General features: G+C 40.3%; 1 protein-coding gene across 1 annotated transcript in view; it reads right to left on the bottom strand.

Moving 5' to 3' along the window:
* The window catches only part of slc35f1.L (solute carrier family 35 member F1 L homeolog), a 187457-nt gene that overhangs the window by 12455 nt on the left and 148261 nt on the right, over positions 1-26741 (bottom strand). The window contains exons 3-5 of the mRNA XM_018263261.2: positions 24600-24727; positions 1612-1771; positions 947-1115 (exon numbers count right to left, since the gene is read on the bottom strand). Of these exons, the coding sequence (XP_018118750.1) occupies positions 947-1115; positions 1612-1771; positions 24600-24727 (457 nt within the window). The remainder of the gene's footprint in view (positions 1-946; positions 1116-1611; positions 1772-24599; positions 24728-26741) is intronic.

Genomic DNA, 26741 nt, shown 5'->3' on the forward strand with positions numbered 1-26741 from the left:
TATCCTAAACTAAAGAAAGAATAAAGAAGCAAAATCTTCTACCCCTTAAAAAAAATTATCTTTCATTTTAATGCCTATTGAGTGCTAGATTACTTGTAATAAAAAAATCTAGATGTGATACAATGGATTTTTAAAAAAATGGTGTGTATAGCATTCAATGAATTAATCCTGAATCTCCCGAAGACACTGGAGTAAAAAAATAACCCTTGGGAAGGCTGAGGGCATGAATACCCCTTGGAAGTCTGCCGTACAACTGGATAGTCATGATATAGACCATTCCTTTCCTCTGTTGTTTGGATTCAGTAATAGATAATAACAAATAATATCTGCTTTAAATTATATCAGCTTTGCCAGCAGCCCTGTGATTCAGAAATGCTTAATAATATTCCCCTTCCTGATGAATGCAGGCTTGGGTGCCAAGTGATGCCACTTAGACATACATTATAACTGAAATAAAATGTATAATGGTTTCCAAAGCACACGGTTCTTTTCAAATTAAATTCAGATTACAGTAATGTCTACATTTTTTCAGTTGTGTGAAAAATGCCTAATAACTTCTTAACGTTATGGGCCCAAATGAGCCAGAGATAGTGCTTGAAAGCTAAAAATTAAAAACATGAATTGCAGTAATTAAATGTACTCTATAACTAAACTGCATGTATTCTAAACTGCATTTAATAATACAATTATAAGAAAAGAAAGAACATAAAACTTCAGATTCTAGCATCATGCAAAGGCACTGATGATATCACTTTTTGTAATTATAGATATCTACATTATAACATATCTACCATGAGCTACAGTTTTCATTTGCTAGGACACTTTTGATCAAGAACTCAGCATCAACATAGTTGGTGTAAACCTAAATGAGTTCCAGCATACCGCTGAAATATTAAATACATCCCATTAGATCTTATTAAGAGCGTCTTCTTAAGAGCATACTTACAGCTGAATACCACTGAAGAATGATCCAAAGAGGCCAATCATGCCTAGCAACTCGATCCTGCTTAGGTTCCTTACAATATACTCCTGGCATACACTCGAAATTCCATAGAGTGTAGCACCTCCTAATACTAAAACATCTCCAATCAGCTTGCTGTCTCCTGGATAGAAGTCTGGAAAAAAAGGAAGAAACATATTTTGTACGTCAATAATTTCTTTTAAATATGTCTAGCCAGTTAAGTTTGTTAGATGCAGAATGCAACTAAATTGCATTGTTTTTGGCTTTTTAAGGGATGCCAAACTCATGCCCCTCAAGCATGCATTCTCTGACCAGTGTGTATGAATATTCCCATTTTATCAAGAGTGCTATGAAGCTAAAAATATGAATATGTATGTATATATATCTCTTTAGAAGTTGCTTATGTGCTGTGCCAAATCATGTCTCTCTTTATTTCTCCTTGACAGAGGATTTTCGTGAAATACTGTTTGGGTTGTTAACCATGATGATATGAGGTTGGGCTATGTCTCATATAGATTGTATGATTTGTATTAGACACTGGATGAAACAGTAACTAGGAGAAATAAATAAACAAACAAACAAAAGCACTGTTACCTTATGTATCTGTTTAATAAACTCTTATATATTTTGGGAAAGTTGGGAATGCTTACCATCTTTTTGTTGCCTTCCCATAAGGACATCAGCTCCTGCCATGCAGCCAATGCCTAATATGCAGGCAATGGCACCAATGAAATGTAAAACTTTATATCGAACCAGTAAGAAAAACCAGGAAAGTAATATGACCACGGGAATGACAAAACAATTCAGTAGCTGGAAAGAAAAGGAGAAAATAATTAAAATTTTGGATGGAATGTCGCTGGGTGACTAATCTGCTGAAATAGCAGCATTTGTCTCTGCCCTTATAATGTAAAATAGCTTGCAAATTGAACATTTAGAGCATTTTATCAGTGGAGGCAGGGCCAGGCCAAGCCGACCAGGTGCCCTAGGCAACCCAGCCACCCAACTTGCTCCCCCTGTAGGGACGATCGCGAACACACAAACTGGAACATGCGCACCATAAGCTCAAGGGAGGGCAGAGGGGAGGGTCGGAGTGGGGAGAGCATTGCACGGGGAGGGGATATGGACAGAGAGGAGGACTGTTGCGGGAAGCGTCAAATGGGGAGGGGAAAGTGGCCGGGCAGAGCAGCAGATGGAATCGATTACAAACTAGGGGTAGTCAGAAGACAAGTACCTGCACAGCGCCCCCTTAGAGTTGTGCCCTAGGAAGGTGCCTCTTCTGCCTACCCCTAGACCCGGCCCTGAGTAGAGGAGATGCTTCCATAACACTAAGTTAACCAGCATTGTCCAAATTATATATTATTTTGTATTCAACTAAGGAAAATAAGTGGGAAATGGTGTAGGTAGTACAGTAAATCTATTAATCTGTCTGTTATCTCTAAAACAGATGGTCAAAATTAGCAAACCTAAAGTTAGAGATGAAATCTGTCCATGAATCCCTGGCAGGCTTTGGCCCCACTCTCATATAAAAATGTCCCTGGACCTCTAGATTCACATGAGACCCTGTGTAACTACAGGTCCAAGGTAAATGCCTCTCTGCTTACCCTAATGACAAATATTCTGTGCATTCAAAAAGAACAATAAGAAATGTAGCAAAAGCTCACAAATGGGCAAGTCACCTTTAGTGTGTTTTTAAAACAATGATTTATGGTTTTTGTTTTTAAGAACTCACATCTGGAATTTAAATCAATTTGCTAGGGCTCAGTAACCCTAGAAACCAGGCAGTAATATCTAAATCAGAATACAGGATGAACAGGAGAAGGCATAAAGATGAAGATAAATAATAAGACTTTGATTTTTTTAATGGTTTCAACCAAGCCCTGACGATTATTCGGAAGACAGACTGAAGACAGGGCATAGTTTGACTGGATTGAATAACCGTATGAAACATCTAGATTATCCTTATCTTCCGAATTAGTAAAGGCTTTGATGGTATATAACTTTGACTGTCTTTCAAGATAGTATGAAAGGAAACATTGTTACAATAATAATCTGTCTGTATACAACGCTTAACATGGGGCTGGAACTAATGTTATATTATGTTAATAAAAATTATATATAAATAAATAAGACATTGATTTTTGGTCACCAGCATTGTAGTGGCAGGATGGAAAGTAGCATAGCAGCATTATAAAGAAAATATTAAGACCAATTAAATGTTGCTTCAAATTGGTCTAATAACATATTAAAGTAAATTTTAAAGGGAACTTCCTCTATAAAGAGCACTAAGGCAACGTCCATAAATCACTTCTCAAGTAAGACACAAGTCTGGTTCAGATGGGGTCTGAACCTGTGCTGGACCCTGGAAGCTTAAAGGTTCTACACAGGAAGTCACTACGTCCATGCTTTTTTGAATTGTCCGAATATTGGAGCCTACTGAAAAGATTTAGCCAAATATAAGACCAACCCTTTGCTTATATAAATGTATGGAGATTCCCCCCAAATTTGTGTAATCTGGAAAATAATTTATTGCTTAATTTTAATGGTTTAGATTAATCTGAAGTTAATCCTGCATAAATTGCTGGGATTCCCTGAATCCTGAGTAGAGTACCAAACTTAAATCTATGAGTATCCCATACTCAATTACATTTAAATGCAACTTTCTTATCTACACATGTTATTCCTGCATAGTGTCTCACATTTTAGTTTAGGAGGTAATTTATCGGCAATTTAATTTTAAAATGTTGGAATTTGTTACTTGCAGCTCACGTGCTCACCTGTAGGGATGTAGCGAACGTCGGAAAAAAAGTTCGCGAACATATTCGCGAACTTGCGCAAAAACGCGAGCGGTTCGCGAACGGTTCGCGAACCCCATAGACTTCAATGGGAAGGCGAACTTTAACATCTAGAAAAGACATTTCTGGCCAGAAAAATGATTTTAAAGTTGTTTAAAGGGTGCAACGACCTGGACAGTGGCATGCCAGAGGGGGATCAAGGGCAAAATGTATCTGAAAAATCTGCCTGTGTGTGCTTGGAAGAGATAGTGTAGGGGGAGAGCTGTTAGTGATTTCAGGGACAGATGATAGTAAATTTGCTGGCTAGTAATCTGCTTGATACTGCTCTGTATTGGAGGGACAGAAGTCTGCAGGGATTTGAGGGACATTTTAGCTTAGGTAGCTTTGCTGGCTAGTAATCTACTGTTCTCTTTTAAACAACTGCCATACGTTGACCTTGTAGGCATTGTTTGCCCAGTTTTTTTGGACGCAGCCACTGAAGCACAGTTGCCATAAAAAATATGCCATATAAATGCTGAAAATAGTCATTTTTCGCCATACGTTGACCTTGTAGACATTGTTTGCCCAGTTTTTTTTGGTTGCAGCCACTGAAGCACAGTTGCCAGAAAAAATATGCCATATAAATGCTGAAAATAGTCATTTTTTGCCATACGTTGACCTTGTAGGCATTGTTTGCCCAGTTTTTTTGGTCGCAGCCACTGAAGCACAGTTGCCAGAAAAAATATGCATATAAATGCTGAAAATAGTCATTTTTTGCCATATACGTTGAGTCAACGTATGGCAAAAAATGACTATTTTCAGCATTTATATGGCATATTTTTTCTGGCCTCTGTGCTTCAGTGGCTGCGGCCAAAAAAACTGGGCAAACAATGCCTACAAGGTCAACGTCGTTGACCTTGTAGGCATTGTTTGCCCAGTTTTTTTGGCCGCAGCCACTGAAGCACAGAGGCCAGAAAAATATGCCATATAAATGCTGAAAATAGTCATTTTTTTGGTCGCAGCCACTGAAGCACAGTTGCCAGAAAAATTATGCCATATAAATGCTGAAAATATGCATTTTTTTGGTTGCAGCCACTGAAGCACAGAGGCCAGAAAAATTATGCCATATAATGCTGAAAATTTAAATTTTTTTGGTTGCAGCCACTGAAGCACAGAGGCCAGAAAAAATTATACCATATAAATGCAGAAAATATGCATTTTTTTTGGTCGCAGCCACTGAAGCACAGTTGCCAGAAAAATTATGCATATAAATGCTGAAAATTAAATTTTTTTGGTTGCAGCACTGAAGCACAGAGGCCAGAAAAATTATGCATATAAATGCTGAAATATGCATTTTTTTGGTCGCAGCCACTGAAGCACAGTTGCCAGAAAAATTATGCATATAAATGCTGAAAATAAATTTTTTTGGTTGCAGCCACTGAAGCACAGAGGCAGAAAAATTATGCCATATAAATGCTGAAAATATGCATTTTTTTGGTTGCAGCCACTGAAGCACAGAGGCCAGAAAAATATGCCATATAAATGCAGAAAATATGCATTTTTTTGGACGCAGCCACTGAAGCACAGTTGCCAGAAAAAATATGCCATATAAATGCTGAAAATAGTCATTTTTTGCCATACGTTGACCTTGTAGACATTGTTTGCCCAGTTTTTTTTGGTTGCAGCCACTGAAGCACAGAGGCCAGAAAAAATTAAACCAGTAGGGTTTGCACCCTAGTTTGTAACGGTGGCGGAGGGAGGAGGAGGACGCTAAAGGACAGCTGTGTGTGGAGTCATGAGGCTTGAAGAGAAGGACAGCTGCATAGAAGTCAGAACAAGTCTTCCGGCGTGCAGTAAACCTCCGAGATCCACCCCTCATTCATTTTAATAAAGGTCAGGTAATCGACACTTTTGTGACCTAGGCGAGTTCTCTTCTCAGTTACAATCCTCCTGCTGCACTGAAGGTCCTTTCTGAGAGCACACTTGAGGCTGGGCAAGACAAGAGGTTCATGGCAAATTGTGACAGCTCTGGCCACAGATCAAGCCTGCGCACCCAGTAGTCCAGGGGTTCATCGCTCCTCAGAGTGTCGATATCTGCAGTTAATGCCAGGTAGTCCGCTACCTGCCGGTCGAGGCGTTCTTTGAGGGTGGATCCAGAAGGGTTGTGGCGCTGCCTTGGACAGAAAAACATTTGCATGTCTGACGTTACAGACTGGCAAAGGGCTTTGTCCTTGCAGGTGTGCTCGTGGCAGGATTACTGGCACCTCTGCCCCTGGAATGTTGATGAGTTCCTGAAGTGACATCACCCTTAAAAGCATTGTACAACATGTTTTGCAGGCTGGTTTGTAAATGCCGCATCTTTTCGGACTTGTGGTATGTTGGTAACATTTCTGACACTTTATGCTTGTACCGAGGGTCTAGTAGCGTTGCGACCCAGTACAGGTCCTTCTCCTTAAGCCTCTTGATACGGGGGTCCTTCAACAGGCATGACAGCATGAAAGACCCCATTCTCACAAGGTTGGATGCAGAGCTATCCATCTCCGCTTCCTCATTATCAAGGACTGCATCATCCACGGTCTCCTCCCCCCAGCCACGTACAAGACCAGGGGTCCCCAAAAGGTCACCACTAGCCCCCTGGGAAGCCTGCTCCTGTTGGTCCTCCTCCTCCTCCTCCACAAAGCCACCTTCCTCCTCTGACTCCACTTCTGGCACCTCTCCCTGCGTTGCAGCAGGTGCCTGGGTTCGTTCTGGTGATTCCGACCAGAAATCGTGCGCTTCCAGCTCCTCGTCACGCTGGTCTACAGCCTCATCTGTCACTCGTCGCACGGCACGCTCCAGGAATAAAGCGAAGGGTATTAGGTCGCTGATGGTGCCTTCGGTGCGACTGACCATATTTGTCACCTCTTCAAAAGGTCGCATGAGCCTGCAGGCATCGCGCATAAGCACCCAGTAACGGGGGAAAAAAAATCCCCAGCTGTGCAGATCCAGTCCTACCACCCAGTTCAAAAAGGTACTCGTTGACGGCCCTTTGTTGTTGCAGCAGACGTTCCAACATAAGGAGCGTTGAATTCCAGCGAGTCTGGCTGTCAGAAATCAAACGCCTGACTGGCATGTTGTAGCGCTGCTGAATGTCAGCAAGGCGTGCCATGGCTGTGTAGGAACGTCTGAAATGGGCCGACACCTTTCTGGACTGGGTGAGAACGTCCTGGAATCCTGGGTACTTGGAGACAAAACGTTGGACTATTAAATTTAACACATGTGCCATGCAGGGCACATGTGTTAAATTGCCTAGTCTCAACGCTGCCAACAGATTGCTTCCATTGTCACACACCACTTTTCCGATCTGCAGTTGGTGTGGGGTCAGCCACCGATCGGCCTGTGACTGCAGAGATGACAGGAGTACAGATCCGGTATGGTTTTTGCTTTCCAGGCACGTCATCCCCAAGACAGCGTGACAACGGCGTACCTGGCACGTCGAATAGCCTAGGGGGAGCTGGGGGTGCACAGGTGTGGAGGAGGAGAAGGAGGACCCAGCAGCAGAGTAAGAAGAAGAAGAAGACGAGGTAGAGAGCGATGGAGGAGTAGAGGTGGTGGCAGAACCGCGTGCAATCCGTGGCGGTGACACCAACTCCACTGTTGTTGTTGAGCTACCCATTCCCTGCTTCCCAGCCATTACCAAGTTCACCCAGTGGGCAGTGTAGGTGACATACCTGCCCTGACCATGCTTGGAGGACCATGCGTCAGTAGTCATATGGACCTTTGGCCCAACACTAAGTGACAGAGATGCGGTAACTTGGCTCTGCACATGTTGGTACAGGTGTGGTATTCCCTTTTTAGCAAAAAAATTGCGGCTGGGTACCTTCCACTGCGGTGTCCCAATTGCTACAAATTTGCGGAAGGCCTCAGAGTCCACCAGCTGGTATGGTAAAAGCTGGCGGCTAAGAGTGCAGACAAGCCAGCTGTCAGACGCCGGGCAAGGGGGTGACAGTCAGACATTGGCTTCTTACGCTCAAACATGGCCTTCACAGAAACTTGGCTGGTGGCAGATGACTGGGAATGGGAACAGGTGGTCAAGGTGGAAGGCGGAGTGGAGGGTGGTTCAGACGGGTCAAGGAGAGCAGAGGTAGAGCAGTAAGATGCTGGACCAGAAGGAGTGTGGCTTTTAGTTTGCCTGTTGCCTTTGAGGTGTTGCTCCCAAAGTGCTTTGTGCTTGCCGCTCATGTGCCTTCGCATAGAAGTTGTACCTATGTGGCTGTTGGGCTTACCAAGGCTCAGTTTCTGACTGCACTCATTGCAAATTACAATGCTTTTGTCAGAGGCACACACATTAAAAAAATCCCACACTGCTGACTTTTTGGAAGTGTGCGATCTGGCGGTAACAGTAGAAGTTGGCGGCATTGGCGGCAATGGCGGGTGCGTTGGCCGGCTGAACACAGGTGCCGATACATGTTGTTGCCCTACTGATCCCTGCGGGCTGTCCTCCCTGCTTCTTCTAAGTCTTATTCTCCTACTGCCTCTCTGACTCTCCGTCTCTCCATCTGAACTACCCTCCTCTTGCTCTCTTCTACTAGGCACCCACAAAACATCAATCTCCTCATCATCATTCTCCTCAGATGCATCAATTTCTTCTGACACATCACAGAAGGAAGCAGCAGCGGGGACCTCCTCCTCATCACTCATTATGTCCATCTCTATCGTGTTCTCTGCCAGAATTAAATCTGGTGTAAGGTCCTCATCTCCTTCATCTTCTTCTGGCAATAATGGTTGCGCATTACTCAGTTCAAGAAACTCATGGGAAAATAACTCCTCTGACCCCAGTGAAGAAGGGGCACCGGTGGTGGAGGAAGTGTTACGTGGGGTGGCCATAGCAGTGGAGGATGAGGAGGATGTTGTGGTAAAGTTAGAAACGGTAGAGGATGGGGTGTGCTGTGTAAGCCAGTCAACTACCTCTTCAGCATTTTGGGAGTTCAGGGTCATTGGCTTTTTAAAACTGGGCAATTTGCTAGGGCCACAGGATTGCATAGCAGCACGGCCCCTAGCACGGCCTCTGCGTGGCGGCCTGCCTTTGCCTGGCATTATTTTTAAAAAAAAACAACAACAACAAAAACTCAGTTGGTTTTTCTGGAAACGATAATACACACAGCTAGATGGCGGGTTGAAGAAAACAGTGTGCAAATAATGCCTACAAGGTCAACGTATACACTACTACAGCGGTGGATACGGATTACGTAAAATATATGAATGCTGCTTGAAAAAAAGTAACTCAAGTGGTTTTTCTAGAGACGATAATATTATCAATATTTAGACAAAATGTGAACAAGCTCACACAGCTAGATGGCGGGTTGAAGAAAACAGTGTGCAAATAATGCCTACAAGGTCAACGTATACACTACTACAGCGGTGGATACGGATTACGTAAAATATATTATGGCTGCTTGAAAAAAGTCACTCCGGTGTTTTTTCTGGAGACGGTAATATTATGGATATTTAGACAGAATGTGAACAAGGTCACACAGCTAGATGGCGGGTTGAAGAAACACTGTGCAAATAATGCCTACAAGGTCAACGTATACACTACTACAGCGGTGGATACGGATTACGTAAAATATATGAATGCTGCTTGAAAAAAAGTAACTCAAGTGGTTTTTCTAGAGACGATAATATTATCAATATTTAGACAAAATGTGAACAAGCTCACACAGCTAGATGGCGGGTTGAAGAAAACAGTGTGCAAATAATGCCTACAAGGTCAACGTATACACTACTACAGCGGTGGATACGGATTACGTAAAATATATTATGGCTGCTTGAAAAAAGTCACTCCGGTGTTTTTTCTGGAGACGGTAATATTATGGATATTTAGACAGAATGTGAACAAGGTCACACAGCTAGATGGCGGGTTGAAGAAAACAGTGTGCAAATAATGCCTACAGGGCAAATAATGCCTAAAAGGTCAACTTATACACTACTACAGCGGTAGTAAAATAAAAAAAAGTAAAATAAAAAAAAAATGAATATTAAAAAAAAAAAATTAAAGTTGGTGCTGCTGAACTACTAGGAGCAGCAGATTAGCACACCAGTCCCACTCCCCAACACTGCTAGACTAATAGCACTGGGCTCTTATAGTAGTAGTAGTAGTAGTAGTAAAACAACAAAAAAATAAATAAAAGCAGTCCTTACAAGGACTACTGTTATTGCAGCAGTCAGCAGATGAGATCAGAAGCAGGACAGCTGCCCACTGCAGCTACATACAGAGCACTGCAGTAGAAGGTAGATTACTAGCCAGCAAAGCTACCTAAGCTAAAATGTCCCTCAAACCCCTGCAGACTTCTGTCCCTCCAATAACAGAGCAGTATCAAAACGATTACTAGCCAGCAAACTTTCAACTGTCCCTGAAATCACTAACAGGCAGCAGCTCTCTCCCTACACTATCTCTTCAGCACACACAGGCAGAGTGAAAAAACGCTGCAGGGCTTCGGTTTTTATAGGGAAGGGGAGTGGTCCAGGGGAGAGCTTCCTGATTGGCTGCCATGTACCTGCTGGTCTGGGGTGAGAGGGCAAAAAAAAGCGCCAACAATGGCGAACCCAAAATGGCGAACGTCGCGCGACGTTCGCGAACTTCCGGCGAGCGCGAACACCCGATGTTCGCGCGAACAAGTTCGCCGGCGAACAGTTCGCGACATCTCTACTCACCTGTTTATCCCACGGGCTGTGGGCTGCAAATGGACAGAACAGTGTAGTTTGTCTCACAGTGACTTCTGCATTGATCCCTGACATTAAATTAATTAAACAAAATGCTTCCTCCTGCTTTTCTTAATGGCATGCATGCTGAATCAGAAATGTCTTCAGTTTAAATTGGAACTGATGTGCGGAGGAGCCTGATAGAAGTGCCTGCTTATCATATATACTTTCGGTATTAACAGGGAAATTGTTAGATGTTTATTAAAAGTTAAAATAAAAAACAGACTGGATAAACACAGTGTGTAATGGATATTAAAGGGAAATGCAAGTTGCAGTTGTGTGCATAAAAGTGTCTTTAAGCCATTTGGGTCATGGGCATGAACAGGCCAAACTGTAAACCAGTACTGCTTGAACTAGACTTGATTCCATTGCTACAAAGGGGTATAGTATGGAAGAATATTCCTAGGTCAATGCCACAGGCTAGGAAAGTGTCAGTGTTGGCTAGGAAAGTGACAGCAGTAAAACATGTTAGGTGGGTGCCAGCTAGGGTTGCCAACTTTACTGAAAAAAATAACCGTCAGGTGGGGGGTGGGTACAAAAAGGAGGCGGCCCATGATGCAAAAAGGGGCAGGGCTACACAGCGTACCGCAGAAAAGGGCGGAGCAACATCGCAGTGATGTCAAGAACACTGCAAAAAAGGTAAGTTCTGCGCAAATGGGGGCATGCCTAGCGCTTTTTTTAAAGGGTATTACAAATTACCAGCAGCTGCATTGCCTGTAAATTTGTAATACCGGCCCCGGCCTTGGCAGGTGTTTTACTGGCTAGGCCGGTAAAATACCGGCCGGGTGGCAACCCTAGTGCCAGCACATATTAAACCCTTAATACATTTCCTGTTAGTCTGTATACTGGACACCCATCGGCAGCTACCAGCATTTGGGGACGCCCTAAACATCAGTTCAGCTGTACATTGGCCTGAGTAATTCTTGAGATTCATTCAGGCAAGGGGTGTTTGGAGATGGTAACAAGGAATGTGAGGAACAGGGCCAGGCCAGCCCGGCCAGGTGCCCAAGGAAACCTGGCCAGCTGCATCACCCCCTCCGGGGCGCGCACATGCATGCTACCTATAGCTACCCATGCTAGTTACCTCTCTAACTTCCTAGAGCGTACTAGCTAGCTCCCCTAGTGGCCAACCTAAATATATGTATTAACCAACACTTAAACATTTGTAGTAAACCATCAACATTTTACCCTCTTACACACACACCCTTTCAACCCCCCTTACACACACCCCCTTGCACATCCCCTCCCCTCCCACTCACATCCCCATCGCCTACTCTCCGCTGCTACTCCAGTGGTGTTCCACCAATTCCGGACACTTTTCCCCATTTCAGATGCGTCCACCGGACAGCATGCTGCCCACTGAACTTTGACACTCATACTCAGGCCTTTGTGACCTGCCCACAAATCTGGGCCTGGATACTTGTTGTATTCCCAATGGTTACTGAGTATACATTGAGTATACTGGCCACTGCAAGGGCATACTGAATTATAGGAAACTGCTAGTGCATACTGAAATCCTGGGAAGCTATAGGAGGGTAAAAGGACGGCCTTGTGAGCTTGGGTGCATCCAATCAACCTTTTAACGGTAACAAGATGATTCTTTGCCTGTCAGGACAGAAGGAAGCAAATTTTATATAAACTAAACATTTAGTAATATAAAACAAAAAACCATACATAGTTACCATTCAAAGTAGCCAAATCTATATGCAACCACCCCAAAGAACACTAAATAGGGAATTCAAAAATAAAGTATTAAAAAATATACTAAGTAACAATTTCCCATCTTAGCCTCTCCATATTTTACATAAAGCAATCATTGATTGTAATACTTATGTTACAAAGTAAGATTATATATACTGTATATATATATATATATATATTATCTATCAATTTCTTATATTACCTTTCTGCTACCTGTTTTGTTATTATGATTTATGCCAGCCTGAACTGCCAAAAAATAATTAGAATCTGTTTACGCAGCCCTGCCTCATCCATAGAAATGAACCGTAATTACTGCGGGAAAGCAAAACATACCCAGCCAAGTGTTACTATGGACTGTTTAGTCTATAGTTACTGCATCTGTCACTGGCTTGTTTGTACAAACAAAATCAAGCAAAGACTTATTTCTTCTAAGGATGAATTTTAAATGGCAAATAAATAAAGTATTTGGGTTTGCCTTCCATATATGACAGTAAATGAGGATCATGCTCACTTTTCTTTTCTACATATATATGTCTATGCTTATTAACACAGCCAGCTTATGAACAAAATGGTGTCATTTTCTATAGCAAATGCCTCCTGTAAGGCAAGTAATATGGCCCAATCTACCCATATGCATAACTACTATGTGCAGAAAATGAGGGTTTTATGTGAGCACATAGAAATGCAACGTATTCTCATTTTTTCATCAAATTCAGCCAACTCTTTATGCACCTCATAAGTTAGAATACTAAGGGGACGTAAAAGCTTGCCCCATGTTTATTTTAAAGCATGGGGTGCTCTGTATGTTGTACCAGATAAAATCTGGTGCACAGTGTAGAGTGCAGAGTCAGCAGGTGCAAAGAAACCTCCTATTGGGCCAAGCTCAAGAGATGGGCAAAGAGATTTTTGCACCCAAGGTCACCAGACACTAACTTCTTCTCTACCACCTGCCCAACACCACTGTCTGACTCACTGCCCTCCCCAGCCTCATTTGCAATCACAGCCTTCTCACAGTAACACATTGTGTGCTTGTGGTTCAGCGCACACATTTTGGGGCCAACGCACACAAAAAATTGTGTTGATCACAAAGAATTTTGCATGTTGACTTGTAATTTCTGACCAGCCAGGTCCTCTGTGCTTACATGGTATAAAACATGCTTCCAGGCCCCCATGCACAGCACTACATGCAGAGAGCTCAGTATGATGTGAGACAAAAAAAAATATGCTATTTTCTTTTGGAATCACCCCCCCCCACACACACACAAGGCACCTGCCTACCCTTAGTTCCAGCCCTGGCTGATGCTCCTTAACTTGCAAGTCTCAATGACAATAGGGGGTAGCACCTAAATGACACCCTCCTGGCTGATCCTTAGGAATACATTGTGGGTGAAAAATAAAGCAGAGAATAAAGCAAATAACCCAATGGCATGCTGTGTTTAATGGCAACATAGTGTGTAGCAAAATCCAAAGAGCATGCAACACAAAAGGTGTCTGTTATAATGGATTTCTGCTATGTGTTTTAGTTTGTGTTTAAAATAATAAAAAGCATATAGAAATTCCAACTTTTGATAACAGTTAATGATGGAAATATCACTGAATTCATTTTTTGACTTGCAATTAAAAAATCTAATATTAGACTTGCATGCCAATCTTAAACACAACAAGCTTTGTAAGTTCTTAATTGGTGGAAAGTTTTATCACACCATGTCTAAATGGCAATCACTTCACACAGTGCTTCCTTGATAAACTGACTGTGTAATTAATTCCCTGAGATGATGTTTCCATGGTACCGTATGAATTAAACATACAGCACTTTTATTTTCAGAGTCTAGATAATGCTAGTATTGATATCCATGTATTGTTCAGCCTGCGGATACTTTATATCCCATCATGTGGAAATCAGGTTACGAGCAATGGATTCATCCTCCATTGACCTCTAGGACAGCTGAAAGTTCCTGGAAAGCACTAATACATACAACACTCTATATATTATATGACGAAATGGAAATAACTTTAGCCAGCTCAGAAGACTCATTGTGCACCTTTTGTCACTACATGTTGATCCATGCTTCTATCAGAAGGACCCTTTAACATGTCAAATGAATACTGGATTGTCCTTCTGGTTTCAAATTGTATTATATCTCTTCTCAACAGGTTGCAGCCCCCGTGTCAGGATCCCAAATTCCAAGTAGAGTTAAAGTAGTACCGGGAGAGCACATATGCGGGGAAAGGAATAAAAGTCAGTAACGGAAAAACTATTCTCAATGCAAAAAGTTATGCCTTTGCGCAAACAACTTTTGCTTTGCGCGAATTTAATATAGCTTTTGCGAACCCAGAAACTGTTTAGCGACCACTTCCGACAGTTGAAGACTGTATGCGAATTTTATAGTTTGCACCAATGCGCAGTCAATGTAATAAAACTTCTTAATGAAAAAGTCGTTGTGTTTGCTACAAAAGATTACAACACCTTCAGGTACAGTGATCCCCAACCAGTAGCTTGTGAGCAACATGTTGCTCTCCAACCCCCTTGGATGTTGCTCCCAGTGGCCTCAAAACAGGAGCTTATTTTTTAATTCCAGGCTTGGAGGCAAGTTTTGGTTGTATAAAAACCAGGTGTACTACTAAACAGAGCCTCAATGAAGGTTGACAATTCAAATAGGGGCTACCAAATGGCCAATCACAGCACTTATTTGGCACCCCAAGAACATTTTTATGCTAGTGTTGCTCCCCAACTCCTTTTACTTCTGAATGTTGCTCACGGGTTCTAAAGGTTGGGGATCCCAATCAGGTACTTAAGAGTGAACAATTAAAATTTGCAATGTAATGTGTAAGCAGTTTAAGGAGCAATATTACAATGCGAGATGTGGATTTTTATTCTTATTGGTGTGAATTGTTTTGCTCTTTGCGACTTTTATTACATTCCCCCGATTTGTATTTTAAATCATCATTCTGTATTTATTGCAGGGAAATCGTGCACAATTTCCCTGCAATAAATACAGAATGATGATTTAAAACACATTATGTGCTCTCCAGGTACTACTTTAACTCTACTTTAAAAATGTCAACCCGACTCCCCGACTGGTGTCTTTTTCGTCCTCAGCACCGGATTTCTTCTCGGGCCGCCCCTAGGCCGCGCGGTCCGACAAGGCGACCGCGCGGTCCTAGCGCCCGCCTTCCCAGCGCGCCGGCGAAAAAACGCCGGCGCAGCTGGTGTAGTTCAACGGGGAAGCAAAGATCCCCATAATGCGGCTGGACGGCATGCCGCCCCTATTATTTGCCACCCTAGGCCCGGGCCTATGCGGCTTTGCCGCAAATCCGGGCCTGTTCGTCCTTCTGTTTTGTTTCCATTGCAAACAAAATTTTTCTTTTTAACCTTGAGAAAGCTTGAGGCCTGCTGGAAAGGCATAACAGGCACAGAGGTTTTCTGTCAGCGGTACCTTATTTGTCCTTCAAGAACATTACCTTATATTCTTTCCCCCATATGTAATATAAAGCACTAAGTTAGCCCAGGAGCAGGAACCCATAACAACCAATAAGGTGTTTGCATTTAAACAGGTGACCAGTAAATGCTATCTGCTGATTAGCTGATATGGGTTACTGCCCCTGGGCAACCTTAGATCCTTTTAATACATAGCCCCCTAAGAGTCCTCAGCATTTCAGCTTCTGGATCAGCTTGTCCCTTGTGTGCCTGTATTTCATATGCCTTTGGCATCCTGCTCTCAGAGGTTCAGTGGAAAATATTTGTCTGCTGTATCCATGTGCCATCCCATCCTGGCCAAAAGACGCCACATGGCAGTGGTTTATGTGGCCTCTAAATCTCTTTTTATGTTTTTGAATGGGTGAGGGAGGTGGTAGTTAACATAGGGTCAGTCAGTAATAAGCCATAATTGGTTAGAGGCCTGTGCAGAACTAGTTAAATATAATGAGGGAATTACTTTTGCTGTGCAGCCTTCAGTTGCAGGCAATGAGACAAATCCCCGTCCACTCAATACCTCAGAGACACAAAGTGGCCTATCTAGTTGTGCATTGATTTTCAGCGACTGTGAGTAAGTAACCACTTCAAAATGCTATGGTAGAATATAGCGTCCATTCATTGCATTTTTTTACACTTTCTTTTTCAGAGCCACTTCCGTTAGAACTTACATGATGATTCAACTTTTCCCATTAGCATGGATTGATGGGTGGTGTCTGAACTGGTGTAAAATAATGACGTTTTGTTGGTATGAAATAAAACACACACACCATTTATTGTACACAGCCTTTTACAACAGTTACACAGTGTGATAAATAGGCCCCAGAATGTATTTCAATTTTGAATGCTTTCACTCACAGGCATCTTCTGTACTTACACCACTGCTTGTTTTAAGCTTTGGGTAACCCACTTGGATCTATGGAATCTGGTACAGGTTACTAGACCGATGTATGTTTGTATAAATTCAGTTTATCCAGTATTGTTCTGTTTTGACACATTTTATAAAACAGCTCAAATATCCATTTTCTCCTAGTTTGAAGGCACTTGCAGGCACATGCCCACTTGGACAATGAAAAATGAAGGACAGTAACATGGACATGCAGACAAGCAATGAATCAGTCATTATATCTGATTTTCTCAGAAACATGGTATCATTGTAAGCATGAACCTCATAACTGCAGATGCATTCAAAGGTCCTATACCATTAAATGCAGTGATATTACCAAACTGATTTTGTTAGCTTCTCCATGTCAGACCAGTAATGTCCACATAACATAATTATGTGCTTTATCATGGTTCAGCATTTTATATAGAAAAGAATGTTCATCTGTAACCCCAGGCATTGCGATCTGATCAGTCACTTGAGCCTGCAATGGCAGCTATAACAACTACCTATGTCAGAGATGCACATGAGGTCATGGCACTGGTCCAAAGAAAGCTATGTGATATCAGTACTATGTATCAATTTAAATCTGCAGGCACTGGCTAAAAAGCCAAGTTAAAACATTATTAACTGTGTCACAAGGTCTGCCCTCTCTACACTTCCACCACTGATATCTACTTTACCTATACAGTACATATACCAAGGGGCCCCATTCTTTGACTGACAATTTAATTGTTCATTTGAATAACTTTGTTTATTAAGGTATTGACTATTTGCAAAATCCGGGTTGGATGAGCCCTTGTGTATCTATCCATTGCATTATCAAGAATGATATTATGATTTAGATTTGGAGTTAACTAGTGCAACTGACATAAGGAAGGAAAATATCAATACAATAGCTATTGAATACGTAGATCTTATAGGGCCAGATTTAGGAATCTTCCTCTGTTCAAGTTCACATACTACGTATCAAAAATAAAAAGGCAAAGATTTTTTAAGGACGTGCCTGTTCGAAGATTTGTGTGTGTGTGTGTGTGTGTGTGTGTGTATATATATATATATATATATATATATATATATATATATATATATATATATATATATATATATATATATATACACATACAGTTAGGGCCATAAATATTTGGACAGACAACTTTTTTTTCTAATTTTGGTTCTGTACATTACCACAATGAATTTTAAACAACTCAGATGCAGTTGAACTGCAGACTTTCAGCTTTAATTCAGTGGGTTGAACAAAAAAACTGCATGAAAATGTGAGGAGCTAAAGCCTTTTTTTAAATACAATCACTACATTTCAGAGGCTCAAAAGTAATTGGACCATTGACTAAAAAGCTATTTCATGGGCAGATGTGGGCAATTCCTTTGTTATGTCTCAATGAAGCAGATAAATGCCCTGGAGTTGATTTTAGGGGGGGTGCTTGTATGTGGAATGTTTTGCTGTGAACAGACAACATGTGTTCAAAGGACCTCTCCATGCAGGTGAAACAAGCCATCCTTATGCTGCAAAAACAGAAAAAAACATCAGAGAAATTGCTACATTAGGAGTGGCAAAAGCTACAGTTTGGTACATCCTGAGAAAGACAACAGTGGTGGATGATTGTAGAATCATTTCCATGGTGAAGAGAAACCGCTTCACAACAGACAAAAAAGTGAACAACACTCCCCAGGAGGTAGGCGTATCGATATCCAAGTCTACCATAAAGAGAAGACTGCATGAAAGTAAATACAGAGGGTGCACTGCAAGGTCCAAGCCACTCATAAGCATCAAGAATAGAAAGGCTAGATTGGACTTTGCTAAAAAAAAATCTAAAAACATAGTTCTGGAAAAACATTCTTTGGACAGATGAAACCAAGATCAACCTCTACCAGAATGATGGCAAGAAGAAAGTATGGAGAGGGCATGGAACTGCTCATGATCCAAAGCATACCACATCATCTGTAAAACGGCGGATGCAGTGGGACACTAGTGTTTATCCATGATGTGACACAGGGCAGAAGCACCTGAATGAATTTACACTGTCTGCTCAAATCCAGCTAAATGCAGTCAAATTGATTGGGAACATACAGCCAAAGCAACCCAGGCATTTATTAAAGCAAAGAAGTGGAATAATCTTGAATGGTCAAGTCAGTCACCTGATCTGAGCTCAATTGAGCATGTATTTCACTTGTTGAAGACTAAACTTCGGACAGAAAGGCCCACAAACAAACAGCAACTGAAAGCCGCTGCAGTAAAGGCCTGGCAGAGCATTAAAAAGGAGGAAACCCAGAATCTGGTGATGTCTATGAGTTCAAGACTTCAGGTTGTCATTGCCAGTAAAGAATTTTCAACCAAGTATTAGAATTTCAGTTTTTTAATTTGTCCAATTACTTTTGAGCCCCTGAAATGAAGTGATTGTGTTAAATAAAAGGCTTTAGTACCTCACATTTTTATGCAATCTTTTTGTTCAACCCACTGAATTAAAGCTGAAAGTCTGCAGTTCAACTGTTTATTTATGGACCTATCTGTATGGTTATGTAAAGCATCTTGAGAGAGGTTCTAAACCATGAACCGAAACGTTGATTCGGAAGCAATGCATAATTGATATGCTATTCAATAAATGATAAATGACTTTTAATACGGTGTGCTTGGAACCTTGAATAATAATATGTAGATATATATATATATATATATATATATATATATATATATATATATATATATATATATATATATATATATATATATATATATATAATTTATACTGCCCTTTTAAAAATGCTTCTATTTCATGTAGCTTGTGGCATAGATTGAAGAAGAAAAGCTTGTAGTTTACAGGAGAAATGATGTACAGAAAATATCCCGGTGGAATTGCCCAAATCAATATATGGATCAAGATGCCTTAATTATATTCCGTTTATTCTTGTTTGCTTTGCTTACAGTGTATAGTAATCATCTATTTTTGGCTCCTGCCTTTTCTGTTGTGAGACGCTGGGAAGCTCCTAATTAGAAACAAGAACATCATTCCAGCTTTGTGGTAGAATTTATAGAATGCCAATTAAGACTGTGCTGAAATTAAAATCTCTGAAATAGCAAAAAATATTTAAGATGGTATTACAATTATAGAGGGGATGAGAAATAACAGGGATTTGCATATTTAGAGATGCCTGTAATACATTTTATTGAGTTGTTATTATTATTGTTTTCTGATCTGTTTAGATCTGGGCAAAGGTGAACTTGACTTTAAAGAGATACACCAGAAACCAAACCTTTTTTTCATACTTACAAAGCAGAGCTATCAGTGAAAAATTATCTATATTACCCACACAGTAGGTACATTTATATTTTGAAGAGGTTATTTTTAGTGTCAGTATCATTTTAATGCCTGGCATATTGCAGACAGGTACCTAGGTATTAAACAATTTTCCCACCCCTCAGATACTAATATTCTCATTCCCCCTAAAGCTTCTCTTTCCATTTTCAACTCTTTTGATCATATATCTGAGCCGGAAGTCTCTAAACTTCTCCTATCCTCTCCATCAACAACTTGCTCACTTGATCCTATCCCATCACCTCTATTAAAACAGTGTTCTCCTGTCCTCACTCCAGTACTTACTCATATATTCAATTCTTCACTAACTTCTGCTACCTTCCCCTCGTTATTCAAACAGGCCTGTGTCAAGCCCATTCGGAAAAAGGCTACACTGGACCCATCCTGTTTGTCTAACTACCGTCCTGTCTCTCTCTTACCGCTAGCCTCTTAACTGCTGGAACATCTCGTCTTCTCCTGTATAATCTGCTTTACCCTATGTAGTCTGGCTTTCGACCTGCACACTCCACTGAGACTGCCTTATGTAGAGTTGCAAATGATCTCCAGACTGCTAAGGCCAAAGGACATTACTCTATTCTCATTCTCCTGGACTTATCTTCTGCTTTTGATACTGGTAACCATTCTGTTCTAATGCAAGTACTCCATTCAATTGGTATCCGTGATCAAGCTGCATCATGGTTCTCTTCCTGCCTTTCTGACATCTCCTTCTCTGTTACTTTTGCAAACAAATCCTCTCCTCCTGTTCATCTTAATGTGGGGGTGCCTCAGGGTTTTGTACTTGGTCTTCTGTTGTTCTCCTTGTACACTCTCTTTAGGAGACCTTATATCTTCATTTGGCCTTAAATATCACCTCTATGCCGATGACATTACAGATATATTTAGACACTCCCTCACTAACCTCTGATGTTCAAACCCAGATAGCAGACTGCCTAGTAGCTATTTCTTCCTGGATGAAGCAATGCCACCTTAAGCTCAGCTTGGCCAAGACTGAGCTCATGGTCTTTCCACCCAAACCTAGCCCTTCTCTTCCTTTCACCATTACTATTGATGGCATGACTATTAACTCAGTTAACTCAGCACGCTGCTTAGGGGTCATCTTTGACCAGTCCCTCTCCTTCTCTAATCATATTAATAATACTGCCAAAACCTGTCGTTTCTTCCTCAGCAATATAGCCAAGATATGCCTGTTTCTTTTGCAAACAACAGCCAAAACATTAATCCATGTTATCTTATCCTGTTTAGACTATTGCAATCTCCTCCTAACTGGTCTTCCTGACTCCCATCTCTCTCCCCTCCAATCTGCTACCAGGATCCTTCTGCTCTTTCCTAAAAGGGAACGTGGTCAACCCCAACTGAAATCCTTAGTGTGGTTTCCTGTTAAGAAAAGGATAACATATAAAATCCTTCTGCTAAAATGTATAGTCCTTCACTCACCTGCTCCTCACTACATCTTCACTTGTCTCACTATACCTTCCTGGTCATCTTCTCCACTCTTCTCAGAGCCACCTTCTCTTCGCACCATCCACTGCCACCTCTTGTCTGAAACACTTCTATCTTGCTGCTTCTTACCTCTGGAATTCCATCCTTGAATTCCTCCGTAAGGAATCCTCTCTTAATCTCTTCAACAAAAAACTAAGGGGCACATTTACTAAGGGTCGAAGTGAATTCAAAGTGAATTTTTGGGTACTTCGACCATCGACTAGGCCAAATTCGACTTCAATTTGAATATACTTTGAATATTTGACCATTTGAAAATCGAAGTACTGTCTCTTTAAAAAAATTTGACTTCGACACTTCGCCACCTTAAACCTGCCAAATTGCTATTTTAGCCTATGGGACCTCCTAGAACCTATAGCCAAAATTTGGCTAAGTTTTAAAAAGTCGAAGTATTTTTTTGAAAATGGTTCGATCGATTAAATCATTCAAATCAATTGATTCTAACGATTTCTACGATCGATCGAACGATTTAGAATTTGGCCTATTCGATGGTGGAATTTCTACGTTTTTTAACTTTGAAATTCAACCCTTGATAAATCTGCCCCTAAGAGTCTACCTTTTGGACTACTAGAACTTTAGCCTAGTCCTGTCCCTACTGACTATGCCTTACCTTGTGCACTTTTTTATCTCCAATTTGTACCTGTATGTTAGCCTCCCATCCACTTAGACAAGGGGTCAGCAACCTTTATTATTAAAAGAGCCATTTTGCTGCCTCTTCCACTAAAGAAAAATAGCATGGAGCCGCAAAAACATAGATAAACTTTTAAAAGTTTTAACCTTTTTTTAATTTTAACTGTTACAACAACAACATAATACAACAAACAAAAGTGCAGTGTGCATGAGTAGGCCTACAAAATAAATTTAACACCGAATAGCCCTATTAAATGCTAGTGTTCTCATCTGTTTAAAGGCGAGGGCTATAGACGTCATTGAAATATGCGTCACATCCATGTCTATATGTTGGGGGCCCTAAAATTAATTTGCTGTGGGGCCCAGCAACATCTAGTTACGCCACTGGCCCTTGCACCTGCTGCAGCTGGACTCTGGAGGCTTCTCTCTTGTCTTGAGGTTGTGACCGCGGTAAGGACCATGATGAATCATCATACCGCGGCTCGATCTTGCCTGTCACTACTGGGATGTCTATATAGCCCTCGCACCTGCTGGCGGCTTCCTGAGTGTGCGACCGTGGTAAGCTATTACCGTGGTCGCACACTCAAGAAGTCGACAGCAGGTGTGAGGGCTGTATAGACGACGTGAAAGGCAAAGTCGCAAGACCAAGCCACAGCAAGCAGGATAAAGAGCCGCATGAGGCTCTGGAGCCGCACGTTGCCTACCCCTGACTTAGACTGTAATCCCTACGGGCAGGGACTTCCTTCCCACTATGTCTCTTACCACATAGCACTTAAACTCTTTGTCCTATGATTCTGTATATATTTAGTATATGATTTGTCTCCTCATGTATTCTTTTATATATATTGTACTTTTATGCACTGTACAGCGCTGCGGCCCCTTAACAGAGCTTTACAAATAAAGTTATATATACATACATACATACAACTATTTAAGAAGTAGTAAATTCTGGAAATAAATAGGGCTGCCATGAGATTAAGGCACACTATACACAATATAGTGGCACCTTATAGTATTCATCTGGTATCTAGTATTGATAGCAGTTCTAGTCTAACTCCAGTGCAACACACAATTTTGGGCATACGGTACGTGGTGCCCATGCTTATGAGTATACCGAACTCTAGGGAGGTGCATGGTACATTGTCTTTGCTCCAGATGACAAAGAGAAATGAAGGGCAGTGCTAATAAAGATGTGTAAATCTGTACCAGATGCTATATGTTATAGCTATGGGGAGTAGCACAGCAGACATATAAAAAGCAAAGTTATCTTAATTTCCTCTTTAAAAAAAGGGTTTTAAAAAATCAATATTCTTGTATTTTTAGTTTTAAAGGTTTATTCTGCATTGTGCATTTCCATATAAATGTTACAGAGTAACAAAGATTGAACTACACCCTGAAGATAAACAATTCTTCAAAATAATTGGTATTTATAATTGTTGTGAGTCCTACAAAATTCTTGGTCCTACATATTGCGTTATTGTGCCAAAGTACAAAACAAACTATTATACATCATTAATATCAATGAGGGTTGAAATTTCAAATCAAAATGAAATGTTCCATCATTTGCATAGACACATCAGGCAGTCATTTACTTGTGTGCTAAACCACATGACCTTTATGTATACAATAGGTTAGTCCAACATTTTGTTTCTTGTTAAGTCACAAACTATGAGGTCTACAAGCTATTTAGGTGAAGGCAACTAAAAGTTGCCCAATCTTATAACCAATTAAGAATTTAACAAACATTCAAGATTTCAACATGCACCTACAAATACAGAAATATATACAATGACCCTATACAATGATGGTAATTGGCTTTCCATTAAAGCAAGAAGCTTCCGGGTATATATATTTTTCATTTCAAGAGCTACAGTCAAGAAACCGTTTATCATTTTCTTTATATTTTTTTCCCTTGAGGCACCATTACGTTATATAGATTTATTTAACACAGAACACACAGTATGACAAACAAATTAATTCAAATATATGGATATAAGATGCAAAATGTCTTTTCGTCTGGTTTGCAAGACCTTTAATGCAAAGTTAAAGAAATTTCAATTAATTTCTGATAAATATTGTTTAATAGCTTATCTGTGTCTATTTTAAAGGGACAATTCATCTTAGTAAATTTAGTACAAGCTAATGTGCCTTTAAATATTGTTGATGGAGTGATTGCTGGTTGTTTTAAATGCTTGATAAATCCATATCAACATTTGCCCCTAACTTCAAATAAAAAAAGACAGGGCTTTCTGGAAGTTTGGTGGATGGTTTGGGTAGAATTTCATCCAGTTGTTGGTTTTGACTAATCTTGTGTTGTCCAAAATGTCCCAATTTTTCAACTAAGAATAATAAGTAGGATTTCCCTACAAATATTATAATTTAATTCAATCAAGTATCATTACCAATTTAGCCAGTAAATTGCCAGGCAGGTGGCAATCCTGTCCACTATTCCTTATTATAGGAAGGTATGGATAAATCATTGTCCCTATATGTAAGAGTTAATCTATGGATTTCTTTCTATGGAACAGAGCAATTCAATATTTTAGAAATGTCATAATGGAGAATGCTATTATAATAATCCACGGTATAAGATGCAGAGAAAAACACTGACCTGTATACTAATGAAAGTGGTATATTGATGAGCTTTTACCACCAAATATGTGGCTTCTATGTCTATGATTCCTAAAAACATGTACTTCCACCATCTCCTTTTCAAGATCGCCAATAAATTTTCCTCCCCTGAAAGAGAAAAAAATGTACATATTAGACATATTACACTCACAAAATAGTTTTTGTTAATGCACTTTCAGCAATATTCATTTTATCATTTATTTATCCATTTCACTTTTCTTCAACTTTCCAGCCCCCAAAAATCCTTCCTTTTAATGTAATACACTGCTAGCCTCCACATGTGAAAACTGAGTGTTTGCTCTACAAGATCTAATAAATATTTAAGCTTGATTTTATTGGAGGTTGCCGTGGGAAGTTGAGGGACATTCACACAACACACATAGGGGTCAGTGTTTCATCAGGAACCAATTAACCTGTCTATATGTTTCTGAAGAGTGAAATGAATTCTACACAAACACAGGGAACACATACAAACTCCTGGCTGATAATGCCCAGGGTAGAACCGATCTCAAGACTCCAGAGCTGCAAGGCAATTGTGTTAAAGGAACAGTAACAACAAAAGTCTGGTCTGTTTGCTTTAGAAACACTGCTATAGTTTACATAAATAACCTGCTGTGTAGCTATGGGGGCAGCCATTCAAGCTGAAATAGGGCTAAATGGAACAGATAACTGTAGAATGAAATGGCTTTAGTTCTTACGCTGGGATCTAAACCCATTATATTCTAAAAAGTTTATCTTCTATCTGACCTGTGCTCTTTCTATTTCAGACTGAACAGCCCCATGGCTACATGGCAGCATATTTATATAAAATATAGTAATATTTCTGAAGGAAACACTCCAGTTTTACAAGTACAGGGCAATAATACATTATATTTTAATTATAACAACAGTGCATTATATTTCAATAATTAACGCTACTGTTAGGGGCATATTTACTAAGGGTCGAATATAGAGTGTTAATTAACCCTCGATATTCGACTCTCGAAGTAAAATCCTTCCTTCGAAGTAGAAGGATTTACCGTAAATACTTTGATCGGACGATCAAACGAAAAATCGTTCGATCAAATGATTAAATCCTTTGAATCGAACGATTCAAAGGATTTTAATCCATCGATCGAAGGATTTTCCTTTGATCAAAAAAAGCTTAGAAACCTTATGGGGAAGGTCCCCATAGGCTAACATGGAAGCTCGGTAGGTTTAAAGTGGTGAAGTAGGTAGTCAAAGTTTTTTTTAAAGAGACAGTACTTTCGACTATCGAATAATCGAACGATTTTTAGTTAGAATCGTTTGAATCGAAGTCGAAGTACCCAAAAAAAAACCTTCGAAATTTGACGTTTTTTTACTTCGAATTCTTCACTCGAGCTTAGTAAATGTGCCCCTTAGTGTTCCTTTAGCCACTGAGCTACAAAAAAACTTCCATTGTGTATGATATCACATAGTTATATTAGACACACTTTATTGAATATATGAATATATATATATATATATCTATATATATATATATATATATATATATATATATATATACTGTATATATCCATATGTTGTTTGCTATGGAAACATAAAATTACTTATCCTGCAAATTCCGCTGTGAAATCAAATTTAGGTTTCTTGATACTGATTTCATTGACTTTGCAGACTAAGGCGTTGTTCTTCCTATACAAAGTAATAAACCAATTTCAAACCCTTTTGCCAGGTTGTTGAATTGCTCTTTGTTCTAACCAAAAAAAGGCAGTTACCAGTCCCTATTATGTACAAGGGCAATTGGGTCCAGAAGATCCTTCCTCAGTAAAAATCTAGGGATCACGAGAAGATCCCTGGACAATGTAGCCAGAAAAAGTTGAAACATTAAACATAATAGGATTTCTTAAGATCTCGTCACAAACCATCCACCCTGCCAGGTTTGTACCTATAACAAATGACAGCCTGGATTTGAGCCTGGATTTTCCTAATTATACAAAACTGAATCATGTATTGCAAGGTATTTTTTTGGCATAGCATTGGCTAAAATTATAATAATTGGATAACTTTGAACACTTAAAACATAAACACTGAAAACATGAATTGGGCAGGATAGGTCAGAAGTTTTAATTTTTGCTGAGAAATTTTCATTTTTGCTGAG

This window comes from Xenopus laevis, chromosome 5L (assembly GCF_017654675.1).
Source record: "Xenopus laevis strain J_2021 chromosome 5L, Xenopus_laevis_v10.1, whole genome shotgun sequence".
NCBI lineage: Eukaryota > Metazoa > Chordata > Amphibia > Anura > Pipidae > Xenopus > Xenopus laevis.